The 23,745-nt window shown below is 53.2% G+C and overlaps 9 protein-coding genes across 9 annotated transcripts; 4 read left to right on the top strand and 5 right to left on the bottom strand.

Annotated features, from left to right (window-relative positions):
• Window positions 1-3,248: 3,248 nt before the first annotated feature.
• On the bottom strand, window positions 3,249-5,496 carry CCMA1212_003640 (uncharacterized protein; the record flags this gene model as incomplete). The annotated part of the gene is made up of 2 exons (XM_073700980.1): window positions 3,249-4,689; window positions 4,766-5,496. 2 exons carry the CDS (start codon window positions 5,494-5,496, stop codon window positions 3,249-3,251), a joined length of 2,172 nt encoding a protein of 723 aa, XP_073560407.1.
• A 1,198-nt stretch (window positions 5,497-6,694) lies between these two features.
• On the bottom strand, window positions 6,695-7,764 carry CCMA1212_003639 (Fumarylacetoacetate hydrolase domain-containing protein 2; the record flags this gene model as incomplete). The annotated part of the gene is made up of 4 exons (XM_073700979.1): window positions 6,695-6,737; window positions 6,832-7,022; window positions 7,080-7,700; window positions 7,747-7,764. 4 exons carry the CDS (start codon window positions 7,762-7,764, stop codon window positions 6,695-6,697), a joined length of 873 nt encoding a protein of 290 aa, XP_073560490.1.
• Window positions 7,765-8,210: 446 nt separating this feature from the next.
• Window positions 8,211-11,221, top strand: CCMA1212_003638 (uncharacterized protein; the record flags this gene model as incomplete). Its single annotated transcript, XM_073700978.1, has 4 exons — window positions 8,211-8,288; window positions 8,358-8,389; window positions 8,468-8,587; window positions 8,947-11,221. 4 exons carry the CDS (start codon window positions 8,211-8,213, stop codon window positions 11,219-11,221), a joined length of 2,505 nt encoding a protein of 834 aa, XP_073560489.1.
• Window positions 11,222-11,748: 527 nt separating this feature from the next.
• On the bottom strand, window positions 11,749-13,619 carry CCMA1212_003637 (uncharacterized protein; the record flags this gene model as incomplete). The annotated part of the gene is made up of 2 exons (XM_073700977.1): window positions 11,749-12,851; window positions 12,917-13,619. 2 exons carry the CDS (start codon window positions 13,617-13,619, stop codon window positions 11,749-11,751), a joined length of 1,806 nt encoding a protein of 601 aa, XP_073560492.1.
• Window positions 13,620-14,443: 824 nt separating this feature from the next.
• On the top strand, window positions 14,444-15,821 carry CCMA1212_003636 (uncharacterized protein; the record flags this gene model as incomplete). The annotated part of the gene is made up of 3 exons (XM_073700976.1): window positions 14,444-14,482; window positions 14,539-14,598; window positions 14,652-15,821. 3 exons carry the CDS (start codon window positions 14,444-14,446, stop codon window positions 15,819-15,821), a joined length of 1,269 nt encoding a protein of 422 aa, XP_073560491.1.
• A 671-nt stretch (window positions 15,822-16,492) lies between these two features.
• CCMA1212_003635 (Molybdopterin synthase sulfur carrier subunit) lies at window positions 16,493-16,783 on the top strand (the record flags this gene model as incomplete). Its single annotated transcript, XM_073700975.1, has 1 exon — window positions 16,493-16,783. The coding sequence occupies one exon, from the start codon at window positions 16,493-16,495 to the stop codon at window positions 16,781-16,783; it is 291 nt and encodes a 96-aa protein (XP_073560494.1).
• Window positions 16,784-16,991: 208 nt separating this feature from the next.
• CCMA1212_003634 (uncharacterized protein) lies at window positions 16,992-17,666 on the bottom strand (the record flags this gene model as incomplete). Its single annotated transcript, XM_073700974.1, has 2 exons — window positions 16,992-17,360; window positions 17,426-17,666. Coding segments are annotated over 2 exons (609 nt in total), but the record flags the coding sequence as incomplete, so codon positions are not given.
• A 1,462-nt stretch (window positions 17,667-19,128) lies between these two features.
• CCMA1212_003633 (uncharacterized protein) lies at window positions 19,129-19,446 on the top strand (the record flags this gene model as incomplete). The annotated part of the gene is made up of 1 exon (XM_073700973.1): window positions 19,129-19,446. One exon carries the CDS (start codon window positions 19,129-19,131, stop codon window positions 19,444-19,446), a length of 318 nt encoding a protein of 105 aa, XP_073560496.1.
• Window positions 19,447-20,240: 794 nt separating this feature from the next.
• On the bottom strand, window positions 20,241-21,590 carry CCMA1212_003632 (uncharacterized protein; the record flags this gene model as incomplete). The annotated part of the gene is made up of 1 exon (XM_073700972.1): window positions 20,241-21,590. One exon carries the CDS (start codon window positions 21,588-21,590, stop codon window positions 20,241-20,243), a length of 1,350 nt encoding a protein of 449 aa, XP_073560495.1.
• Window positions 21,591-23,745: the final 2,155 nt, after the last annotated feature.

The raw sequence follows: 23,745 nt of genomic DNA, 5'->3' as shown, positions 1-23,745 counted from the left end.
AGTCTCAATCAGGAACCTGAGGGTGTGCTGGTCTTATATGCATCCCAGCAACAAGCCCTCCTTTCATCGTCGTCCAAGCACCGAATAGTAAGCGTCGCCTCACGGGGCACCTCAACTCAAGGAGGGCCTGAAGCACAAGCATAGCGCCCGACGGTTGAAACCAAGTTCGCGCCTCGTCCGTCCAGGGTCGCGAAACGCTTGCCGGGAATTGAACCAGCTTGCAAGTCTGAGCTCGCGCTACACTCCCCCTGATGGGCTCCGTTGTTTCCGTGCTGGAACGAGCTTCATCAGGGTCCTCGGAGTACGGGCAAAGACTGAACGTTGGGAAGCCGGGCTGCAACTGGGGGCTCCACGAGGACGGGGACGGGGAGGGGCGTGTGGTTGAGGATTGCGAAGGCATTGGTCTGGCCTGCGTGACCAGCAAGCTGACGCCCCGAGATCTGTTTATAGAAACATTGGGTGTTGCAGTGTGTTTTCCGGTTCCCGTATAAGCTAGAACAGGCACCACGACTAAGCACCTTACCCCGTGCAAGTATAAAGCGATGGTCGTATCAAACATGCCGAGTAGAAGACAAGCAATGCCCTTGCAAGTCCCCGTCCACCCAGGCTGTATGAAGCTCCTAGTGAGGGCCCCGTTACCCCAATTCGGAGAGCGGCGTACCAGATTGAACGCCGCATTGACCATTGAATTGTTCGGAGACAAGCCGGCAGCCTCCCCTCACCACCAGCTGAGACGACTGCGATCTCAGCTCGACTGCATTAACGGGGGTCCAGAGGGGCTTCATGGCGGCGTCCTTTCGGGTCTGGAAGACGGATGTTTTTTTTTTTGTTGAAAGCAGACATGCGAAAAGCCACATGTAAGGACTAACACCGCCACCGGGGGCCTAGCGGTTGTCTCCTGGATCTCGTTCGCCCGCTTGCCTGCTTGCTGCTGGAACGTGTCTGCCGTGGCTCCAACCAGAGCAGAAGGGCATTGAGAAAGAAGAGGCTCCGTGTTGAAGCTCGTGAATGCCCCGTGTTCCAGGTAGCCGCGGGCATGGGGCTGTCTGCATCCGCTCTTGCAGCGCCCGCTTGCGGTGCCCAATGCGATATCCAAGAGGACATTGATGTCACTGAAACTGCAAATGTTAGTTCTCGTCTTCTTGGGTCTCGTTTTCCTTCCCCGGATTCTTTCAGTTGGGGAAATACCCAATTGCACAGCCAAGACCGTAGGAAGACCCCCCCGCCCAGCTACCTCCAGTCATCAACCATCACCATCACCACCTTCTCTTCGTCCCCGTTATGGTTCGTTTCACACCTTGTTTCGTTTGTCCCCTGTTTGAGCTTCCGATGCCCGTCAAAGCGCCAAACCCATCGCGCGACGGTCCGTCACCTTTGCGCTGCTGATACACTTTGCGCCTCGAATAATTGCCCCGACTCGGATCCAAGAAGTGCCGGCCCTGGCCAGACTCGGGCTGCAGCATTGGCCCGGCCGCTTCTTCCGCCCTTGATCGAAGGCCCCAACCCTATCAGACGCCGGCACTTCCCGCCCAAGCAAAGAAGACGTCCACTTCGATTGCTTCGAGCCAATCAAGAGATGAGCGGCGTCTCGAAATAGCTTACCATGTAGTAGGAGTAGCAAGTAATATGCAGATATTGCCGCTAACCCGACGGGCGGACGAGAGTCTGGAGATGGAAGAGAAGAGAACAAGGGGAGAAACGGTGGGAGAGATTCAGGTCCCCCGTCTATGCCAAACGCGGGGCGTCGAGGCCTGAGTGTCTGACCCCGGTAGATTTAGCACCCGGAGTGATGTTTTAGCGCCTGCTTCACTGCGTGAGACGCCTGGAAGCGGCGCGTTTTAGTGGCCTCGGACACGTTTGGGCGGCACTGGAGCGCCATCAAAAGGGGGCGTCGTCATGCCTCTGATCACATTATGTTGATGTGCCTCCAATGCTGTGGACAAGCGAATGAGACTGTTTTCAATTAGCATCACCACGAGGAAATAGAAGTGCCATCATTGGCAAGAAGGACAGATGCTCAGAGACGATTCAACCAACCCCGGTGTTTCGACTCTAGACATTGCTCCGGACATTGGTCCCGAAAGCCATGAAACTACAACCATTTCCGAGGCCAATCACCGACACTCGCAAACTGTTGCCTGTGCGGTCGACGCACGAGGAAGTCAGGTCTTGTAAGTGATTGATGAATTCATCATGTACTGCCTTCTGCTGCTACTGTCGCTATGTTCTTTGAATCTCGCTACTCGTATATACATGTACTTCTACCTTTATCAAAAAGAGTCTATCTGGGTACATGTAAGCTTCGCTCTTCAAGTATCTATGACTTGGGGACGATGAATAGTCACTTCCGTAAACGACACCCCTCTGAATTCGACAGCCTATATTACAGTAGTGTGCATTCAGGTCCTCAGAAGTGGCGGATGACTCGATACATGTAGCTTACACGCAGTTCTCCTAGGACCTTCTCGCAACTACCTTGGTAGCCCTTCTTACACCCTGAAAAGTCTATCTAGGTATCCACGGGCTTATTGTCCTCAGACGAAAACTTCCAGAGAAGCTTTCGGGATACTCTATTTTCAAATTGACTTTCGCAGCAACTCGTAAAATAGAGTAGCAATCACAAGGCAGGCCGTATTATCTATACACCATGGCACACAGTCGGCTTCAATACTTGCCATTCACGTATCCCAACGATGGGGTGACATCAATGCCTATCCATGGCCCTCCTCCACGGACTCTTTTCCCGTGCCCAGCCTCGTTCACAAGTAATACTTTTCGCATCATATTTGACAAATCTCCACCAAGAATAGGAGGAGTTGACCGCTTCTCTGCCACTGACTTACTACTAATAGAAGTAGAAGCGGTCCGAGAGGACTTCATGTGCTCCGAAAGCTGACTCCTCTTATGTAGCTAGTACTCGCATGACGTTACTGGTTTCAGACTGCGGTCTAAAGGCAGTAGGCGGAAACGACATTGTAAATATTGGCTGTTGAAGAGTGCTTGGATATCCGACGACGTCTGTAAGACTACTAGGGAGGATACATTATGCAACTCTCTATTGAGCTTCACCAAGACTCAGCACCTCACACGCCAACTTCCTCGCGCTACTTTATACTTTATACTATATCATAAGAACCACCCAAAAGGAGCCCTCATCTAAGTTTCCCTGTGCCGAACCACCCATCCCAAAAAAACCATATACACAAAACTTGCAATCCCAGCCCCTGCGCCAACTCCCAAGCAACCATCTATTCGTTACCATCAGGAGCAAACAAGCTATCCGCATCATCTTCCGTCTCCTGAAGCTCCATCCCAACAAGCAACCGCTCCCTCTCCAAAACCACCTCTTGAATCCACTTCCTCTCCGCCGCCATCCGCCTCGCCAGCCCCGTCTCCCTGTCCACATACAACGCCTCCATTCTCTTCCTCGAGCTGTACATGAGCTCCTCCTTCACTATCCGCTCATCATCAAGCTTGCTCCGGTAATGCTGTAGCTGGTCGTCCCTCCCTCTCTGCCACGTCCGGTGCGCCAGATCCATGCGCTGGCGCAAGGGCAGCATGCTTGCCTGCACCCGTTCTTCTCCCCCGTCAACCTTGTCGGCCCAGAAGCTGCGGAGCTGTGCCAGGTAGTTTTCCTCCAGTTGATACTCCAGGGCCGCTCGAGCAGCAAACTCTTTCCCGTATTGGTCTTCCCTGGCTCTGAGCTTGATCGAGAACAGCGAGTCGAGACTCTCGCGCTCGGCCTGCTGCTTTTCCTCGAGCTGCTTCTTCGCCCATTCAGCTTCCATGGCCAGATCTCTGGAGCTATCCTCCTGCCTTGACTCGGCAATTATCCGCTGGAGCTCGTTGAGACCATCCAGCATCTCGCGCAGCTGCTGGTACTTGACCTCAACCTCCTGACGGCGAATCTGCTCCATCCTCAGCCTCTCCTCCACTTCAGCCTGCCATCTGTCCATCTCCAGCCTCTCCTGCTCCAGCCGTTCCATTTCCAGCCTCAAGGCCTCCTGGCGCTCAAACTCCTCAATCTGCGCCAGGATCTCGCGCAGCTCCTCTGCTTCCGCTCGCTCGTCCACCAGCCTCTGCGCCCTGCGCGCTTCGGCCGCCTCCTTGATGGCATGCAGCTGCTCCATTGTGCAGCCGCATGTCCGCCACCGCAGGCCGCAGACGTAACAGAACTGCGCACCGCACCTGCACGTCATGTGTTGGCAGGCCTCTTTGTGTTCCACCAAAGCACGGCAAGAGTAACAATGCTTCCAGCCTTGTTCCTCCGCCAACAGATTGGTCAGATTCAGGTCCTGGTCTTGAGGGCACTCGTCGTTCCCGTGAGCTGAACCCCGACAGATTGTGCAGGTGACGTGGCCGTGGTCGCAGCGGGCCTGACGCCTGACGAGACTGATTCCGCCGGGTTTGATCCAGACGCCGCAGTCCGGGTTGTGGCAGTACACTCGCTCGCTGACGGGGAGTTCCCATTCTGACGATCTCTCGTGGAACGTCTTTTTGAGGTCTTGGGGGATGTGTTTGAGGACGGTTTTGAAGGGGATCTGGTTCAAGCAGCATCTCGGCGGCCAGTGCTGTTCGTTCTGGACTGCTGCTGATACCAGACGGATGAAACAGTCGCGGCAATAGCTATGACATGGAACCTTGACTGTGTCTTTGACGGGAACGTCGTCGAGGCACGAAACACATTCTCTGCAAGAGGGAGAGGTATATAATGGTTAGCTGGCACACAGCTTGCGGATCAAAGTCCGGCTTTCAAGCGACTTACACGAGGGCGTTCGGATCCGCACTCTTGAACAGCTTGGTCTTTCTGAGCGCAGCAATGGCTTCCAACATTTTCGGGTCGGCCGAGTTCGTGTCAATGGACTGGGTCTGGGTCTCGATCTTGCTCCGAAGGGTCTCTCGAGCACGTCCGGCCGCGCTGCTCTCACCCCCTTCCGGGCTGCGTTGGAATAGATTGCGAAGAGCAAATCTTCGGCGCTTCTCGACCTTTTCTGAGTTGGTTGTGGTACCCTGGCCGCCCGAGAGGGTAAAGCCCTGCGCCAGGCCTGTGACGCTCGCCTTTGATGATGCGGCTGGTGGCTCCTCGGATGGAGGAATGACGATGGGTAGATACGGCTCCTTTCCTTTTGCCTTGTCCTTCTCTTGCGCCGCCCGACGAGCAGCCTTCTCTGCGGCCTCCTTTTTCAGACGCCGCTCTTTAGCGACTCGTCTTTTGACGTTCTCGATCGAAGAGAAGACAAGATCGAGGAGGATCGGCGATGTGATGTTAATTGTTTTCCTGAGAGCCGTAGGAGGTTCGTATCCTTGCCAATCGACGTCGTCGAAGTCACTATCGGGTGGTTTCTCCGTTGTCACAGACGACCCGATTCCGTTGTCTTTTTTAGCATCTTGAAGCTTGCCCAGCGCCGTGTAAGGGTTGTCGTAAAAGTCGATGCAGTCTTCTGGCCCAAGACAGGCTGAAGTGAGGGTTTGCAGCTCGACAGGAGAAGTAGTCATGGCGATGCTTCAGTTCTCGAGCAGAAACCGTGAGCGTGTAGCCAATGCTGACTTGGCAAGATGATACTAGACGGATACACGCCGCAGGAAACTGTAGAGCTGTATGAGTATGTCACATCCAGAGAAGCTTCTCAAAGACCAAGATTGATTTAGGGTGAGAGGCTACTCAACGGCTCCAAGGAGATGCAACCAATGCGACATGGCGCTATAAATGGACTCGTACTACATGACCCAGATCTCATAACTCCTTAACCAAGAGCCGCAAGCATCCAGGCACTTGAATCCAGCAAGGCACCCTCACCCTACGTAAATCAGCCTCCTCGGGGCCCCAGCCCGTCATCACGCCGATACCATTGGAGCCACCTAATCGCTTCCTTGGCCTGAGAAGAGCAACCAGCACATGCGGGAAGCATCGCCTGTTTTGTTCAGAGATGGTTGGTGGGAAGCCTCAGAAGGGTGGATAGGCAGCATCGAGTCTCGCCATGAGGCGTCGCAGCTGAGCTGCTAGCGCTGCTTCAGCCACTGGCCGGAGCGCATTCGGTCGGAGTCGCTGTCCGAGAGACACGAGGCAGAAACCGGCGGTTTCGCAAAAGGCGATTGCATGGGCTCGATTCCGCTGCGGGATGGTGGGTTCAATGTTAATTGCGGTCCCTGTAAGTGCCAGGTTGAGCTGCGGCAAGAAGCCGGACGAGATGCGCCTCAGCCGCACGGGAGCGGTTGGCTGAACGTCCACTCAAGGCTTCCACGTGGGCGCCCTGGAGGCACTATTGTGAGCTATGCCACCTTGTTGCTCGGATTCCAACCCCAAGGCACCAGTCGATACATGCATCTTGCCTGGAATTTAGCAGCACCGAGGGCTTATATCACATGTAATAACATATAAGGTGCGTGGAGAAGCATGCATGTATGTTCAGCTCTAAGTGGGTGCCAAGCCTACAATGATAGGAACATTGCCACACATGTACTCTTTAACAACTTTGGCTCTGGGGTCTCGTCTTTCAAAGGGTCAGTCAATAAGGGATATCAAACATGCTTCCATGCATTGATGCAGGGCGGGTGATGACGTCGTCACTCCTCCATTCTCAGCACATGGTCACCCGTATGAGGTCGGTAATCACCTCCCTTCGTCACCGAGCCTCACCTTCGAGCCATCACTGTTGATACCTGAACAGCCTCGCTGCGTCGCGTACGACTGCCTTTAGATCTTGGCCTTTGGCGCCTCAAACTCCACCTTGTTGGTACTAATGTCAGAGCGCGGCAAAGGTGCCAATGGTTAGTATCGCCCTCGTCGTTCCAGCTTCTCAAGGATCAAGGAAAGGAGCCTCGTTTACGTACCACGTGCCAACATTCTCCAGGCCAACCTCGACGACGTCGCCGTCCTTGAGCCATACCTGCGGCTTTCGGCCCATTCCGACGCCCTCGGGAGTGCCAGTAAAGATGACGTCGCCAGGCATCAGAGTCACCCCGCGGCTGAGGAGAGATATCGTCTTTCGGACGCCGAAGATTTGGTCTGCTGTGTTTCCGTTCTTTGTCCCCGAGTCAGCTTGGGCGTACACTGGGGTGATGTGGTACAAGGCTCTTACCTGAACCGTCTGTCCGTTGAGCTTGGTCCAGATCTTCAGATGCTGGGGATCCTTGACAACATCGCCCGTCACAATGGCCGGTCCAAAAGGCGCCCAGCCGTCGAATCCCTTGCCGTGGGACCACTGACCTCCCCCGAGCTTGATCTGCCAGTCTCGGTGAGAGACGTCGTTGCCAACAGAGTATCCAAGCACATAGTCGAGCGCCTCGGCCTCTGTCACATTGGAGCATCTCTTGCCAATCACGACGACGAGCTCGCACTCGTAGTCCAGGCCCGTTCCCTCCTGCGCCATCGGCGGCACGGGGATGGGGTCAGAGGGCCCTGACAGAGAGGTGACGGGCTTGTAGAAGAGCACGGGATATTGGGGCTCTGGCAGGTTGGATTCTTTGGCGTGTTTGGCATAGTTGAGCCCCAGGCATCGGACCGTCTTGACGTGGGACTGCGACAGCGGCGAGAGCAGCAGCCGCACGCCGACTTCCTGGTCCGTTACGTGATACTTGCCGAAGACGTCGCCCTCGATGATGCGGGCACGCTGGACTTTGGCAACGTCGGTGACGCCTTGGGGCAGGATGGCATCGCCGTAGTATGTGCGGCCGTCTTTGGCCAGAAAGCGGATGAGACGCTGATGATGTTAGTTTCGGTCGCCGTGAGCTGTGAATCAGACGTACGGTAAATCTGCCAGCCATGATGATGACTCAACAAAGGACACTCGCGATGCCTGCAACGACGGTCTATAAGGTAACCAACGAAATCGGGAACGAATGCAAGCAAGACACAACGCTGTGAATCAAGAAGAGATTCCCTTGTCAATCAACCATCGCCATGCTCGTCAACATACCTTGCGTACGTAGCACCGCCAGATCACCGCGGCTGATCGTTTACCCTCCACTCTCCTCTGTGCGTCTCCGCCCTGGCGCCGAACCCCCACGCAGCAGGTTGAAGCTCTCCGGATTTTCCCCAGTGGGCGGCCGAGCTGGCTGGCAAATATTCCACCAACGATGAGCCGATGATTTGCCAGCTTCTGGACCTTGTTTCATCAGCAGCTTTTCAAACGCAACAGAGCTTGTGTGTGTGTGTGAGCGTAGCACATTGAGACCGGATTTCATTGCCCTTGTCACCATCAACCATCATTATGCGTCTGTCAGGCTTACAGAAGGAGGTGCTGTCGCTGTATCGCCAGTGCCTGCGCGAGTGCAGAAAGAAGCCCCAGGTGTGTGCAGCTGCAGGCCTGAATGATGCTGAACCAAAGAATTTGCCTCGTCACTAACATCACGAACAGGAGACGCGGGCTCACTTTGAAAAGTTTGTGAGGTAAGAGGAGCTCCGTCTCTCTTCATCAGATCGATTCACCTTCTTCAAGTAAATCCGAAGCTCACCGTCTCCTCGCAGGGATGAATTCTCACGCAATCTCACCATCGAAAAGCGCGACTTTGCCGCCATCGAGTTCCTGCTCCGCAAAGGCCATCGCCAGCTCGACGTCTACTCCTCGCCCGGTATCAAGGACGTCAGGTAATTGACTCCTGTCTCGCGCCTGATCAGTGCGGCCGTACCTGCAGCGGGTATCTTGAAGCATCATCTCCTCGGCTACTTCAAGATGAGTACTTGGGCGCTACGTCACGATGGCATCGGACATCATGCACCTCCATATGTACTGCTCAGGTACATGCGATGGGTTCACGGGCAACAGCAGCCAAGTCCCGGGCTCTGCTGCTCACTTCTTCGTCCACGAACCTTCTTGTCCATCTTTCGTCGCTCCTGTCTTCTTCAATATTCCAGCCACGATGGCTCATCTCCCCTCAAAGCTTCTCAGTGTCAATATGACAACGCGGCTGCATCACCTCCGCTTCATGCCTAGATCACTACCGCAGCAACTTCTTAGCCATTGCAACAAACAACTATCGTCGTCACCACTCCTCATCTACTTTCCAGCAGCTTCATCGCGTTCTACCCTCGTCATCGTGGACCCTCCTTTCAATGGCTACATTAGCAGCTATCCCCGAGGCCGCCTCTACTTTACTTGATAGAAACAGATTTCGATTCCGTGACAGCGCTGCAACCGCATCATTTCAACGGCAGCGGCCAAAATCTCGAGTTGTCATTCTCTCTAGACGAAACAGCCGGGCGCCCACTCTAATCGGCAGACCCCCTCCTCCCCCGACGTCTCCTGGCTCGGTGTATAGCAGTGACATTCGGCGAGCTTCTGAGCAGCACTATGCAGAGGTGCCACCCATTCTGCCTTTGGACGCTCCTCGTCACGCTCAGCACGACCTTCGCTCGACATATGACGGGGCAACCTCATACCAGAAACCCAGAGTGAGGTCCGTCGACGAAGCATCCTCACTGGACAATGCTTGGGAACCTTCGGAACCATCTATCGATTTGGATACTTTTCCACTGCCGCCGGTGATCAGACCTTTGAGCGTGTCCAGCAACCGAGCTACCCCTACGGCTGTGGCTGCGAATCCTTTGCGAAACCCTGCATCGACAGTGCCAAAACCTGGGATGGCAACAAGCTTCGCGAATGCCAACTTTTCACCTTCCAACTCCAGGCAGAAACCTCACGTGTGCGCCTATAGAAGCCCACGTTCCTCACATAGTTTGCTTCTCGATGGTGCGGCCGACTTTGCGAGCGCTTCGAAACACACTTCCATCGACTCGGCTCTTGTGGAAGCCATTTCGCGAAGCGTATGCCAGCAGCTCAGCCTGTTCAACGCCATATCAAAGAACAATCAAGAGAAACGAGGCCTAAAAGCATCTCGAGAGGCACAGCCTAGCCGGCACAGAAATCATTCGAGTGTGCATGACAAGCCCCTTCCGCCGACAGCTCAAGCAGAAAGACGACATGGGCACCCTCCAAGAGCCAAGCATCCATGGACAGCCGAGAATCCGCCAGCAACTCCAACAAGATCTAGTATATCACTGCATACAGTATCTGAACTGATGCCCTTTCGCCCGGAATTCAAGGCAGCAGGACTAGCAGTGACATCAAAGGATCAGAAGCGCGGGTTTCCCGCGTATATCGCAAGGCTCATCTCATCAAAGCCACGCCAAGGGCGCACGAATGCCTCCCGCGGCAAGCATTCGAAGGTGCCAGGGTTTGACGGCACCAAGGACAAATACTCGAGCGAGAGCTCAGGAACCGAGATATCATTTGCCGCCTCACAGGACATGGACGAATGGAGGTTTGCGCTGATTGACGAAGCACCCGTTCGGAAGCCGAAGCGGCGGCCCGCCAAGGAGAAGAAAAAGAAGCATAAACGGCGTTGGCTTCCCTGCTTCCCCAAGGACGACGAGTCTGGTGCGGATGGAGACGCCCTATCGACAATGTCCCAGGATTTACCTCCAACGCCCCCTCCCAAGCCCACGCCTCTCAAGATGTCCCAACGAAGTGGTCGAGGAATAAGTGCTCGGCCAAGGGTCGATTCAATTCCACGAAGCCCGCGCCACAGAAGCATTGGGGCAAGAGATGCAGACAGGAGAGCATGCGATTTCTGTCTGTACAGAGAACCAGCAACCGGCGAAGGCTGCCGTGGAGGGCGTTACGACGGCAGAGGCAGCTCACACGAGCATTATTGCGTTCGACAGCATGGCAGGAGAGCGCAGACAACGCAAATCCCTCCTGCCCGCCATCTCCATTCACAGGCCGGTCACAGCTATCAAAGACAGTATCAAAGTCTCCCTAATCAGATCTTGAACAGAGACATCAAATCTAGTCAGCCTCGTCCGAGTTTCGATCCTGACCACATTGGCGTATGCTGCAGAGGTGGTCGCGGCGTCTCCAATCAGGCCAATGCGCCGCCGAATGTCCCCATGAGGACATCGTCGATCCGCGAGAGCCTTCCACCCTCGGAGGACGACTGCCCAGGCGACGGCGGTCGTGTTGCCGATCGAGATGTGCTCAGGGGCCTGCATATTGCCGCGTCCGCAGCGTGTGACGAACAAGTTGACGCCTTTGTGCGGAACAAGACTGGCTTGCGGATACGTCGCTTTCTGGCAGACTTGATGGTGCTGGAGACGCTTCGTGACGGCGAACCCGATCAAGGCCACGGCCAAGGCGCAAGGCGGAAGAGAGCAGCCTTGAGACAGTTGAAGCAGCAGGTCCGCCGGTCTCGCCAGGTCGGAGGATCTGGACCCAGTGCTTGATGGACAAGAGTGTGCTTCAGTCCTTGCCGAAACATAAGCTGGAAAGTGATGTGCCAGATACATCTTATGCTCTTGAGTCTCTTGGCTTACAGTACGCAGATTCAAGGCTCATGTATTTTCTTTTTGCTTCGCCCTTCGAATCATTTGAATAGAGTTAGTTACCTGGACTGATCTGCCTATTCTTATGTTTTGGCTATTGTTATAATACAAATCACCGTCCCATGTCATGTTGCTTCGTTGATTTCATCGTGCTGTAGGGGGCATCCATTCTCGACTGCTAGGTATCTTGTTTGACAACCAAAGTACCTTGCTGCACACAAGTTATCCTAATGTACCAAGGGCGGGATCTGTACACGAGCTCCCCAGAAAATTACCGAGCTTGATGGCGGACAGATATCGCTTCAACCATTTCATGCCATCATTCGTACACTCGCTACAACAGACCGTTCTCATCCTCCCCCTTATACCCCAAAGAAAAGACAGCACGCACACCAGAACCAAAAACTTCCCCCTTTCACGACCCCCCCTCAACGCACCTCCGGATGTACCAATCCCCCCAGCTCCTTGCTCTCCTCGAGGATCAGCCTCGCCTTTTCTGGCGACACGCGCATGTCCTCCATGATGAGCCGCACGCCCAGCTCCGCCACGAGCACCGACTCGATGAACATGGGCACGCCCCTACCCGCAATGACCTTGTCGCGGGCGGCCTTCTTCATGAGCAAGTCGCTGAACTCGCGGACGAGGTAGTCCGTCATGACGTTGAAGCCGCGCGGGCCGTAGTAGCCCGGGATCATGTTCCCTTGCTTCTTGGCGGTGCGCTCCTGGCCGAGCGCGATCTTGTCCGCGAGGGCGGCGCGGTAGTGCGAGGAGCCCTCGTCGTTGATGATGGCGAGGAGGTGGTCGCGGTGCTTGGCGAATCGGGATTCGAGCTCGGCCCATTCGACCTGCGGGTACGCGTTGGATTCCCAGGTCGCAATGGCCGACTTTTGCTTATGCGAGGCGCAGAACTTTTGCTGTCGTTCTACGTTGAGGCGCTTGCCCTTTGAGAAGTCGGCGAGCTGCTTCGAGTCGACGGTTGCGCCGCACCAGGGACATGGTGCGCTCGTGTCCTTTTCGCTGCTCTTGTTGGAGAAGATGGAGCCGAGGGAGCTGAGGCTGCTGCTGCTGGAATCGGAGAGATCGCCGTCGTTGGCTGCGTCACCGTCGGCGTGTTCTGCGAAGACGAAATCCGAGGGCTGGGCGGGCGTCACGAAGCTCGGTGCTGGCGGCGATGATGACTTTGGCTGTGGTTGTTCTTCGTCTTCCTCTTTCCCCCCCTTCTTCTTCCCCCCCATGGGCTTCTTTCTAGAAAGCAAGGGGTTGGGTTTTCTCTTGAGTCCTGAATTGAATTTGGCAACAACGTCGTCGGCTTCACCTGGGATGGATGTCGGGTGGCTGAAGCTGAACGCCGGGGTATCGTCATCTTCTTCGGTGTCAAAGGTGTTCTCGGGTACAGGATGTATTAGGCGTCTAGGACGCCTGAGTGGAGAAGGCTCGGGGCTGCTGGCCACGATGAACTGGGAGCTTTTCCGGACCGAGTGGCCGGGGAGCGGGGGAGCAGGAGGCATAAATTTGGGCTTTGGCAATTCGTCTAAGGAGAGACAATGTCAGTCGTTCATGGCATTGAAGAACAAGGGAAGGATGTATTGTGCGAACCTTTGGGTTTCCGGTTTGCCTGATACGTGGCGCTCTTTTTACCAAAGGTGGCTTTCACCTTGGGCTGTTTCGTGAAGCCGAGGTCGTCGGTGAGGTGGCTGGCCGACCTTGACGGCAAAGCAGGCGGATTGACGAATGCGTTCCTCTTGGATTTGGTGTTGTCGTTGGGAGAGCCCGACTTCCTCTTCCTCTTTCTGGCTCCCCGCTGCGCTTCCTCCTCGGAATCCTCCGCTGTGTTTGTGTCTTGACCTGCAGACTGACGACCATGTTTCCCACCATTTCGGTCTAGGGATTTGAAGTTGGTGGACAAGATGGCGACTCGGGTAGGACCATCTGAATCCGAGCTGTCGCCAAAGAGTTGGTCGGGTTCCGGTTTAGCCTCTGCATGCTCGGTATTCTCGCCGTCGTCGTCATCGTCGTTGTTTTCCAGGTCGCTAGATGCGAGGGGCGGCGCGGTGATATCTTCCTCGTCATCGTCGTCGTCGTCGTCGTTGTCGTTGGGAACAGGATCAGGTATCTTGAGCGAGGAGCGCCGACTTCGAGTTTTGGACTCCGGTTCGGGTGCCGTTGTTGTCTTCGCTGCTGCTGTTGTTTTCGCTGCCGTTACTGTCGTGGATCCGTTCCTAGACTTGACCGACTTGAGCAGAGGCTGCGGCGCGTGGCGATGGCTCAAGCCTACTCGTCTCGCGGGCTGTGAACCCATGATGCCGCTTTCCTCTGTGTTAGAGAGACGGTAGCTCCCGCAATCGACGTGGCCTCGAAGAAGCCTCTCAGCCTGCTTCGTCTTGTGCCCAGACACGCCCAATGGCTAAGGCAAGGTATTAGTATTATGCCCCCAGGACCTGAAATGCCGCTGCTAGACCGCCCGCCTCGGTCCTTGGTAAGATTGAGAGCAGTTCCAGCAGCCAATTGCGTTGCGAGGCAGTTGGAGTCGTGGCCGGGCGATGTTACACAGGGCGCGTCTCGGACGACGCGTGCGTTGTTGCGACTTGGAGGTGGGATGGCGTCCGTTAGTTCGAGTTGGGTACAAGTCGACACAGTTCAGGCTGAGGGCCGTTCTGTGGGCGGCCACATCGCTAAAGCTTGGATATCGCCTTTGCGGGGTTCGATTGCTGGGGACAACAATGGCAGCTGACAGATAACAGTCGATGCCCTCGAATTGTGCAGCTAAGGTATTTGGTAGGAAATACGAAGCTTGAAAAAAAAAAAAATACATGGCAAGATTCAGTTCTTTTGTAGAGGTCAGTTGACATGTCAGTAGATGGTCTGTTGTAAACGGGTATCCGAGCTGGAAGGCTCCCTCCAAAGACACCCGGACCTTTAGCGCCCCGCGATAGCACCAGCTGCAAGGCTGTGAGCGCCTGTACTTGCAGGGAAGCGACCCCCTGGAAGCAAAGCCCCAGATCTCGACGGTCAATCCTGGAAAGCTTCTCATCTTCAAGCTCGATTCTCCCGACAGCCACCACGCAACTCTTGAAGCTGAGCGCACCGCTACAAGCTTGCTCTGAAGCCGATCCCGCCATCACCATGGCGCTCAACCGCAAATACGCGGCGCTGCCAGATCTCGTACGCTTTGTATCAAACTATCAAACACACCGCAGCTTCACGTCTAACACTCCCAGGATTCTGCGCCAGATATCTACGAGACCCCAGAGCTCACAGACGACAACTCGACGGTTCCGGTAATTACAGGAGCTGCTTCTCTCTTGATCTAAGCAGCTAACGATATGAACAGACGACCGCGGCTCGGACCCATTCGGACGATGAGTTCTACGGAGAAGACGACGAGACACAGAACATCTCGCGGTCGAGGTTGCGCATTGACGAAGCCCGCTCTCGGTTTTCCCCGGCCACCATTGACATCAGCGGAGCCGACTTTTCAGATCGCGTCGACGGCAAGCGGCGCTCATACAAGGCATCCAGCCGCCGCCAACGGATCCTGCAGGACGGGACAGAAGAGCTGGGGGATCTTTCGGACGATGACGACGTGGAGAGCCTGGAACGCAAGATTGCTCGTCTGAAGCGGGAAGTGGAAGAAACCAAGGATGAATACGCCAAGCGAAAGGGAGCTGCGGCTGGCGAGGCTGATGGCTCTCCGGACGGCGATTTGAGGCTGGAGTCTCTGAGCCAGACGCTGGATGACCTTTCCAGGCGCTCCGGCATCACGAGCATTCAGAAGATCGATCCAACATCATCTGGCGCGAACGAACCCGTCGCGGAATCACTCGAAGCTGGGCCTACGTATACCATTACCTATGCGCCGACGTACGAGCAGACCCATGCTCTCGCCAAGGCAGCGGATTTCGATCGCAGGCTGCTGATCTTGGAGAGAAGCCTCGGCATCAGCTCCTCGTCCATCACAGAGGCCGGCGAGGGCGGGCTCCCTCGGGCAATCCTCCCCACGCTTGACTCCCTGGAGAAGCAGATTTCGACGCTATCGCAGGCCTCGACTGCCAATCTGGACACCATCAGTCGCCGGGTACGGGCACTGGCCACCGAGCAAGACAAGCTAAACGAGTCTCGGGAGAAGGCAAAGGCGCTGCGGGAGGAGCTGGGCAAGCACGCCGGATCCCCCCCGACCGATACCTCTGAGCAGGAGGCCAAGATCAACGCCCTGTATGCGATCCTGCCTGCCATTGAGAACCTCACGCCTATACTGCCTCCTCTTCTCGACCGCTTGCGATCGCTCCGAGCGATCCACGCCGATGCTGCAACAGCCAGCCAGACATTAGACCAGATCGAGAAGCAGCAGGCAGACATCACAGCAGAAGTCAAGCTATGGAAAGAAGGCATCGAAAAGTTGGAGGAAACTGTGAGCAACGGTGACAAGGTCATGAAGACCAACGTAGAGGTCATGGAAGGCTGGGTCAAGGACCTGGAGCAGCGGCTAGAGAAGTTGTCATAGATGCAGTTGCTATTGCTTGTTTGTTGCAATTCTGACACTGCAAGGAAATGATACCCAAGATTCATGAGATGGAAGCTCTCCCCATAGAAACTGGAAGCTCACACCAATTCAAGCTCCTGAAAGAGGCTACTATGGTATTAGTATTAGCGCCCGCTGTTGAGTCTTCCATTTCATTGGATTGAATGCCTGGGGCCGTCATGTGGAGACACTGACGATGACTAGAGTATTTAAAGCCTCTCCAAAACCGCACCCGTCATCTCTTTTCTTTTCCTTCCTCTCTTCTTCGTCAACCTACGATTCTTCTTCCAGAACAAGATACAAATTGTTCGCCATACAGGATGTTGTAAGTGCAAAGCCTTTCTATTTTGCAGCTCATCATCATCCCAAGTTCTAGATGATGTCAAAAATAAACAGCATGTATTACCTGAATTCTCATTGATGTAATATTTTATCACCAAGATCTCTGATCCTAGAACTCTTTTTTTTTTTTCACCTTTTTATCTTCCCAATCTAATGTTGAGAAGCATCGACGCTAACATGACTCGTAAACAAAGCAGCAGCTAGTACTTGAATAATATTACTTCTTTTATCTCTCACCATTGGCCTCAATTCTCATCCTCCAACATCTTCTCTTCTTCTTCACGTAGTCCCTTGACCAAAAGCCGCTCGTCATGACATCATCCGCACCAAAGCCCCCGCGCGGCCACTTCAGCATCCTCTACTTCGCCAGCGCCAGCTCCTTCACCGGACGAGACGCCGAGAGCTTGCCCGCGCCCATGCCCCTTTCAAGGCTCTTCTCCGAGCTGGAGACGCGGCATCCGGGCATCCGGGCCAAGATCCTCGATTCGTGCCTGGTGACGGTCAACCTGGACTATGTAGACGTGCCGGGCGAGGGCGAGGAAGGCCCCGTCATTCGCGAGGCGGATGAGGTTGCCATCATTCCGCCGGTCAGCTCTGGCTGAAAAAAAAAAAAAAAAAAAAAAAAAAAAAAAAAAAAAAAAAAAAAAAAAAAAAAAAAAAAAAAAAAAAAAAAAAAAAAAAAAAAAAAAAAAAAAACCCTCTCGGCCTGCGCATGGTTTTTCGATAGTCCTTTCAAGTTGCTCTCTCTCTCTCTCTCTCTTGTGATGAAGAAGTTGGGAGAGTAATTTCACGTAAAAAGACGCGGCGCCTTCATGAGAGATTTTCAGGCGAGCCCTCCTGCTGTGGGGATAGCAACGGATCTCGCTCTGCATCAGCAGCTCTGCGGCCTCGCTTTGGAAACAACACCCGCTTCCACCGAGATGTCCATTCCCAACTCATCACTTTATGCTCCGAGTTCCGTATCCTCCGGACAGTGAGCACTGCTCCCGCGACGGTCAACACCGCCGTCAACGTCGCTATCACGGTCACCACAATGGCCAGCGCCGTGCCAGAGGACACCGCGCATCCGAGGGGCCTTGTCCTGACTTCCCATCTCTCGTCTGGGTGCGGACAGATGTTTCTGTGAAAGGCCGGTGCCAGCATGGGGACTGCGGATTCATTCGGTACGCATGACCATGTCTGCGCAATTGGTGAATAAAGTGTCAACATTTGTCCGAAGAAGAGGTGTAGCATGCAGAACTTACATATGGACACCAACTGCAGCCTTTGCTGTGCAAGCATCCTCCGCACGACTGCTCGGCCCAGCATCGTTGGAAATGCTCGTCCGCAGTTTCGGCGGCTGAGACGTTGGCTTTGAAGGCTTCGTATGTGCTCATTGTAGGCATATGGTGAGATGAGCAAATCGTCTGCGGTGCGAATGGGATGATGAAAAATGGTTCGCGGGTTGTATGTGAAGCGAGCTTGTCTTCGGATTCAAGCTGCCAGCTGTACGAGTATCCAGGCAGAGACGACGGAGATTCAGAGCCGTGCGGGGGAACAAGAGAGATGGAACGGATCAAGGTTCAATAGCAACGTCAGCCATGGGAAGGTCCGCATAGGAGGGAGGGTCTTGCTACTGGCCGCAGCAACCATCTTATTCGAGCTTATTACGAGGCCACAGACACACGCTGCTCATGCCGTAGTCGTCCATCTAAGCTCTCATAGACCAGAACATGATTGAAAAGGCCGCTTCGATTGCTACCACCAACAGACGTCGCACTGGGATAAGAAAGGGAATGGCTATCCAGCGCCCTAGATTAGCTATCCAGCACCCCAACTTTATATATACAGGGATAGAAAGTTACAGGAGATTCTTTATATTCTACTTACTAGTAATTAATAGCAGCTCTTACTTAGACTAGAAGAATATGATAAATAGTAGCAGAGAGTAAACTCTTTACTAAAACTAGAAGAATATAATAATAATAGCAGAGAGTAGACTTTTTACTAAGACTAGAAGAATATAATAATAGTAGCAGAGAGTAGACTTTTTTTTACTAAGACTAGAAGAATATAATAATAGTAGCAGAGAGTAGACTCTCTTATTTTATAATATTAGCTGCAGTAGTAAGAATTATTAAGTTGCTGGGATGCTGGATAGCCGCTCCTATAAAAAAGGGCGACGGCATTAACAACTAATAAAGCAGGCCTCGACTGGTGATGTGTATTCTTCTGCAAGGGCTCTCTTGATGTACTGAGGCAATGCATTGGATGGCACCTGGTTTTTATAGTTCGGCAGACGACCTGAGACGCCAACCTCAGAATGGGTACCAGAACCGATGTATATCATGTATATCATGGGCTGAGATTCCGGCTTTTCGAGAATAATGACGTAGACGCTCTAAAGATTCTTATTCTCCATGAACACCGGCATACCTTTAAAGACGTCGATAGTTGGCGGCGTTGTTGACTCGAAAATCGTTCTAAGGCTCGGCGCGTAAGGAGGAGGAGGAGGAGGAGGAGGCGAAGAAGGGGGGCAAGGATGACGCTGCCAAGAACAAGAAGGATGGTGAGGTTGAGGAGAGCAAGGATGAGAAGAAGGATGAGAAGAAGGAAAGGATGCTAAGGACGAAGGCTCAGACAAGGAGAAGAAGGAGAGGGCGTCTCAGGTCCTCTGGATAAGGTAGGTATGTGTGACTATCCGCCAGGCCATACACAGAGACACACGTCCCTCAGTCCATAGCCATCCAAGCGGGTTCGTATTGTCCAGACCATGAGTGAAAAGGAGTTCTCAAACGCGATTGCTAAAAGAGGTTGGATTGGCACAAAAGCCAATGGTGGTGCTGGCATCCAACAGAGCAGGCCATTGGAAGCAAAGGTGTATCCCTGTTTAAAGGCGGCGGCGACAAATTGAGGCAAGTAGATGCGTTGATCGTACTAGTCCAGACGTGCTCGAATCCCTCTCAAAATGTTAGTGCCAGAACTAATTGATAACCGGTTTCGAGTCTTGCTTTTCCAAGATGAGGGCGCAGATAGCCCAGAGGTCTTCCTTGCCGATGCCTTGCCTACCGAAGAGAGGGAGACTTTTGAAGAAATCGATCGTTGGCGGCGTCGGCAACTTAAGCACACCCTCCAGGGACGATGGAAAAGCTACATCGGCCAATTCGGCGAGCAACTCGACTTTATAAAGGTCGGTGAGAAATCTAGGAAAGAGAGGGTTGATGACATGGGCTGGCATCCGCCTGATAGCCGCTATAGCATGGAGAGAGAGCGTATTCGGGGCTGAGGCCGACATGGCGTCGGAGGTCTCTATGCTTGATGTTGACATGGAGTGTGTTGAGGAGATCGAAAGGATGAGTGAGGTTGGAAAAGGAGCTTCAAGAGGACAGATTGGCACTTTAGCAGATTTAGAGGGAGATGTAAGTGCTTAAGGCAAGTGCTGTCTCTAGGTGTCTGGTAGTGGTTGCAAGTGGAAAGGAGGTGGTTGCCTTTAAAGGAGCAGTTGAGAAGTCTGTTAAGCGTAATAACAAAGTCGCGAGCTATAATTTAACAGCAGCACTTAACAGCACCTAGATATAATAGAATATATTATAAAGTAGTAGCTACTTATATCTATATTATCTCTATTTACTTTATATTATTTACTTCTATCTTCTAATAGCTCTATTTACTTTTACTTTTTTTACTTATCTTTATTTAAGCTGTTACTACTACTACTTAAAGTCTCTAATATAATCTAAAGGTAGTGTATGTGGGCGATTATTAAAAATGGTGTAAGTAGCCTGTAAATAATGTAATAGTAAGGGAGCGGAAGAAGTTGCAGTAGAGGAAGATGCAGGTGCATTGCCTTATGCAAGACGATGCTCGGCTTGTTCCTCGAGACGACGGCCTTCCTGCAGGAGCGGAGGAAGTTGAGAGGCAGCAGAGACAGTTACACTCTGCTCTTCGTTTGCAATAGACTGTTGGCGTGCTTTTTCAACTCAATGTTATACAAACAGGAAACATAAAAAAGCGAACAGTGTCATTAATCTCAAGACAATATATACTCTACAAACCGTCCCACAGTGGTTTCCATCACCCTCAAGCATTCTCCAGCGTAGCGACCTTCTCCTTTAGGACCAAAATCTCGTTCGTCATCGCCGCCAGGACGGCCATCATTCGGTTCTCGAGGCCATCAACCCGTTGCTCAAGTCTGGAAATGGCGTTTGCCGACGGCTTGGGCTTAACTGAAGTGGTTGTTGCGGACTGGAGATTTTGGATCATGTTCTCAACGGTGTCGTGACTCGTGCTCTGTTTTTTAGGATGCATTGCCGGAATCGGCGCTGTTGGGCCGCGTTTCCTCCTCATTGAGGGGGCAGAGGAAACGTTGTCGTCCTCCTCGGCGTGTGCGTCGTCAACCTCCGTATCGACCGACGGTTGCATGCTTTGTGGCTGTCTGGCAGTTTGCGTTGACGTGTAAGGCGTAGCAGTCATTGTCGCAGTGGGGGCCATCGGGGCTGGCCTTTCTGAAAGATTTGTCGACGACGCTGGGGCGAAGATAAACCTGGCTGGTTGAAAAGCACGAACATCTTGCATCTCAGGCTCAACGAACGTCAAGTGGCGGGGCCTCTGCTGCGACGCTTGGGAAACCTGGGGAAGTGTGGTCGCTGCGACGGATGTTGCCGACGTGGTTGTTGTATTGGGATACATCGACGACGTTGGACGGGGAATCGCTGAAAACGTTGCTGAAGTGTGGTTTGTCGCCGGCGTTGTTGCAAAGAGAGATTGTGACAGCAGATCTACCGATGTTCCTGGAAAATGATGTCCCAACGCTGTCGAGGAGGGAGCTGAGGGAGCTGCCGACGACAACGTCGAAGAGAGAGAAGACAGCGCCGACGATGGTCTTCTCACTGGGGGAACCGATGGCGCGACCGACGCCGTCGAGGCGGCTGCAGCTTGTTCTTCTTTGCGATAGATAGTTGGGGTGTTTCTCAACTTGGGCCAGGCTCTACGGTATGCCTCTCCCTCGGCGGTGATCGTGTCGTACGGCGTCGGGAGAACTGTGTTTGGGTACACTGCCAGGTAATCATCCGTGTGGTCTTCCAACGCCGTCGGCAGGTTCCTTTCTCTGATGGCCGCCACGTATGCCTTGGGAAGCTCTTTGTATAATGCCCTGAGGATTAGAAAGACCGGCCACGCGAAGACGTCGTCTCTCCCAGATGATGCGCGATAAAGACGATGGTTACACGTGTGTTTTCGACTCCAGTCGGTGTGTGCGTAGTCCCGGTTGATGATGAGCCGTATCATCACCTCCTGCGACTCTGTGGTCATCTGTGAAGCCTGGCTCCAGTATGTCTGCACACACGCAACGGCGTCTGCGAAGAGCTCGTCGTCTTCGTTGAGCCTCAAGTCGGCAATTGCCAGCTCGTGGATGGGCAGCTGGGAGGCCATGTTTGCTGGTAGACGAAACCACCCAAGTCCGAAGACGAGTTGTAGGGAAGACTGTTGTTGTGACGAGGGGAGGAAAGAGGAGAAAATGCAAGGAGACGAAAAATAAACGGATGTGTATTCTTCTGTTATTGCTGCCAGACACCGCCCGTCGACCCCGTCACGCGTCGCCAGCTGCCCGTCAACCGACACCAGCTATGCACCATGTCCTCAAGCTCGTCTGATAGCAGCCGCAGAGAGCCCGTCAAGGAGGTTTCTGTACTGTGGCAGCAATATATGGTTGCTGGTTCAGCGTTCCAGGGGTCGTGTTTGTGGGCATCCATCGATGTGACAGACGCCATAGTAACAGGCTGGCGACGACGACGTGCAGTTGTGGGCAGGCGGTCAAGCAAGACTGTGATGAAATCGCAGACATTGCCATTGTTTCCAGGTCTGCTGGTCCACGTCAATCTGACCTGAAAGCTGATGATTATCCCAGGCGAAGCTGTGAAGCAGCAGCAGAGCGCAGGTGTAACTAGAGAGATGCAGTAAGCAGCTGTGCCTATTTACTATATTATCAAGAGGATCTTCACTCACCTTGGTAATTGGTAGAACCGGCCTCTCCCTTGTCACAAAGCACATAGCTACTCTTATAGAAACAGCAACCTCAAGACGGCCCAAAGAGCCTTGACAACTGCCTCAGCTCGCCACAATTTAAACCAGCCATCCAATCGGCCAATAAGGGTATATTGCAAAGTCCTGAAGTTGGACTACGGAAGCCCGTTAAACAGAGGATCTCGGAAGAGAAAAAAGAAGAAGAAAAGAAAGGAATGAAGACGGAAAAGAGGGCGATTAAAGAGACTGGAACTCGGTCATATATCATGAAGCTCTACAGCGGCCTATCTCTTTATGTACATGGCCGGCTGTTGAGGAACTCTTCCCAAATATCTGCCAGCTATATATAAAGGAAACGTTGGAATTACGCGAATACTGCATATTGACGGTGGATGATTAAGCCCTTTGATGCTTGTTGTGAGGCATCACTCATTTGTGAGTGAGGTTTAGCTCCAGTATGCCTGGACGCAGGCAATACTGTTGGCGAAGCGCTTGATGAAGCTGATTCGTCCAGCCCATACCTACCTATGCTTTGTGTATGCGGCCAGATCATTTACACTCTGGCATAGCGACTGAGCAATAGTGTTATAGGTAAGATGGCATACATCTCAGACAGAAGCATACAGGGTGCATAGAAGAAGATATATGGTATAGTAATAGTAATAGCAGTCGGAAGTAGCAACAATTAATATATGGATAGGTAGTGGCCACTCTCTGGGGGTATCACGCTCTGTAAAGGGAATATGTAAGAGCAATCCAGTAACAGCACGCAGAATACACTTACCGAGGCATTTGGATGATTTCGACCATAATTCAAAGAATCAGCACAGCAGGTTGACCCGTAAGTTGATCCATCATCAGAGTCATGACAGCCGTGCAGAGGTTCGACTCATCCGGGTTTGCGATACCGGAGCCAGACGCAGGCGCGGGAAAGTGAGGTGCAAAGAGACGCAGATGGGGCCAGCGGCAGCTACGTTGAACTGATCTGGGCGATGGCCCGTGCAGTCGCCGATTCAGACAGGGATTCGGTTGATGCAGCGTGAGATTGGCTTCAGCCTAGCTCCGGTGTCTGAGCCGGGATTCTGCTGGGGCCGGTTGACTGGTGTCGCTGGTATGGACTGCGATAAGACGGGCGAGGGAGGCTAACAGCCACAACGTCTGGATGCTCATTGGCGGGCGCAGATATGGCTGGGATGGCATCAGGTAGATCTAATGACATTAGCCTGCTCTAACAGGTTGAGCCAGGTCGGTGCCAACTGCTAGGGTTAGATTCTGTCAACCCGGCTGGTGATGTTCGCACAACAACAATCTCTCAATCGCCATCTATCAATGATGTATTGGTAACAACGGGAACGGATTCTACATGTAGGAGCTGAACAATTGGACTAGGATACAGTGAATGATGCCGATGTTTTGACAGACTCGCAATTCGTGCAATTGACTTGATAAATCAGTAGTTATTCACTCTCTCATCGTGATACCTATTACCCAGAGTCATCTTCCCCTGGTTGACGCTCCCCACAACGTCATAATTTTTTTTTTTTTTTTCCTTGGAGTGGAAATT

The sequence above is a fragment of the Trichoderma ghanense genome, assembly GCF_004382785.1.
Source record: "Trichoderma ghanense strain CCMA-1212 chromosome Unknown scaffold_3, whole genome shotgun sequence".
In the NCBI taxonomy this organism is placed as follows: Eukaryota; Fungi; Ascomycota; class Sordariomycetes; order Hypocreales; family Hypocreaceae; genus Trichoderma; species Trichoderma ghanense.
This window is presented reverse-complemented; position numbering and strand designations above follow the sequence as displayed.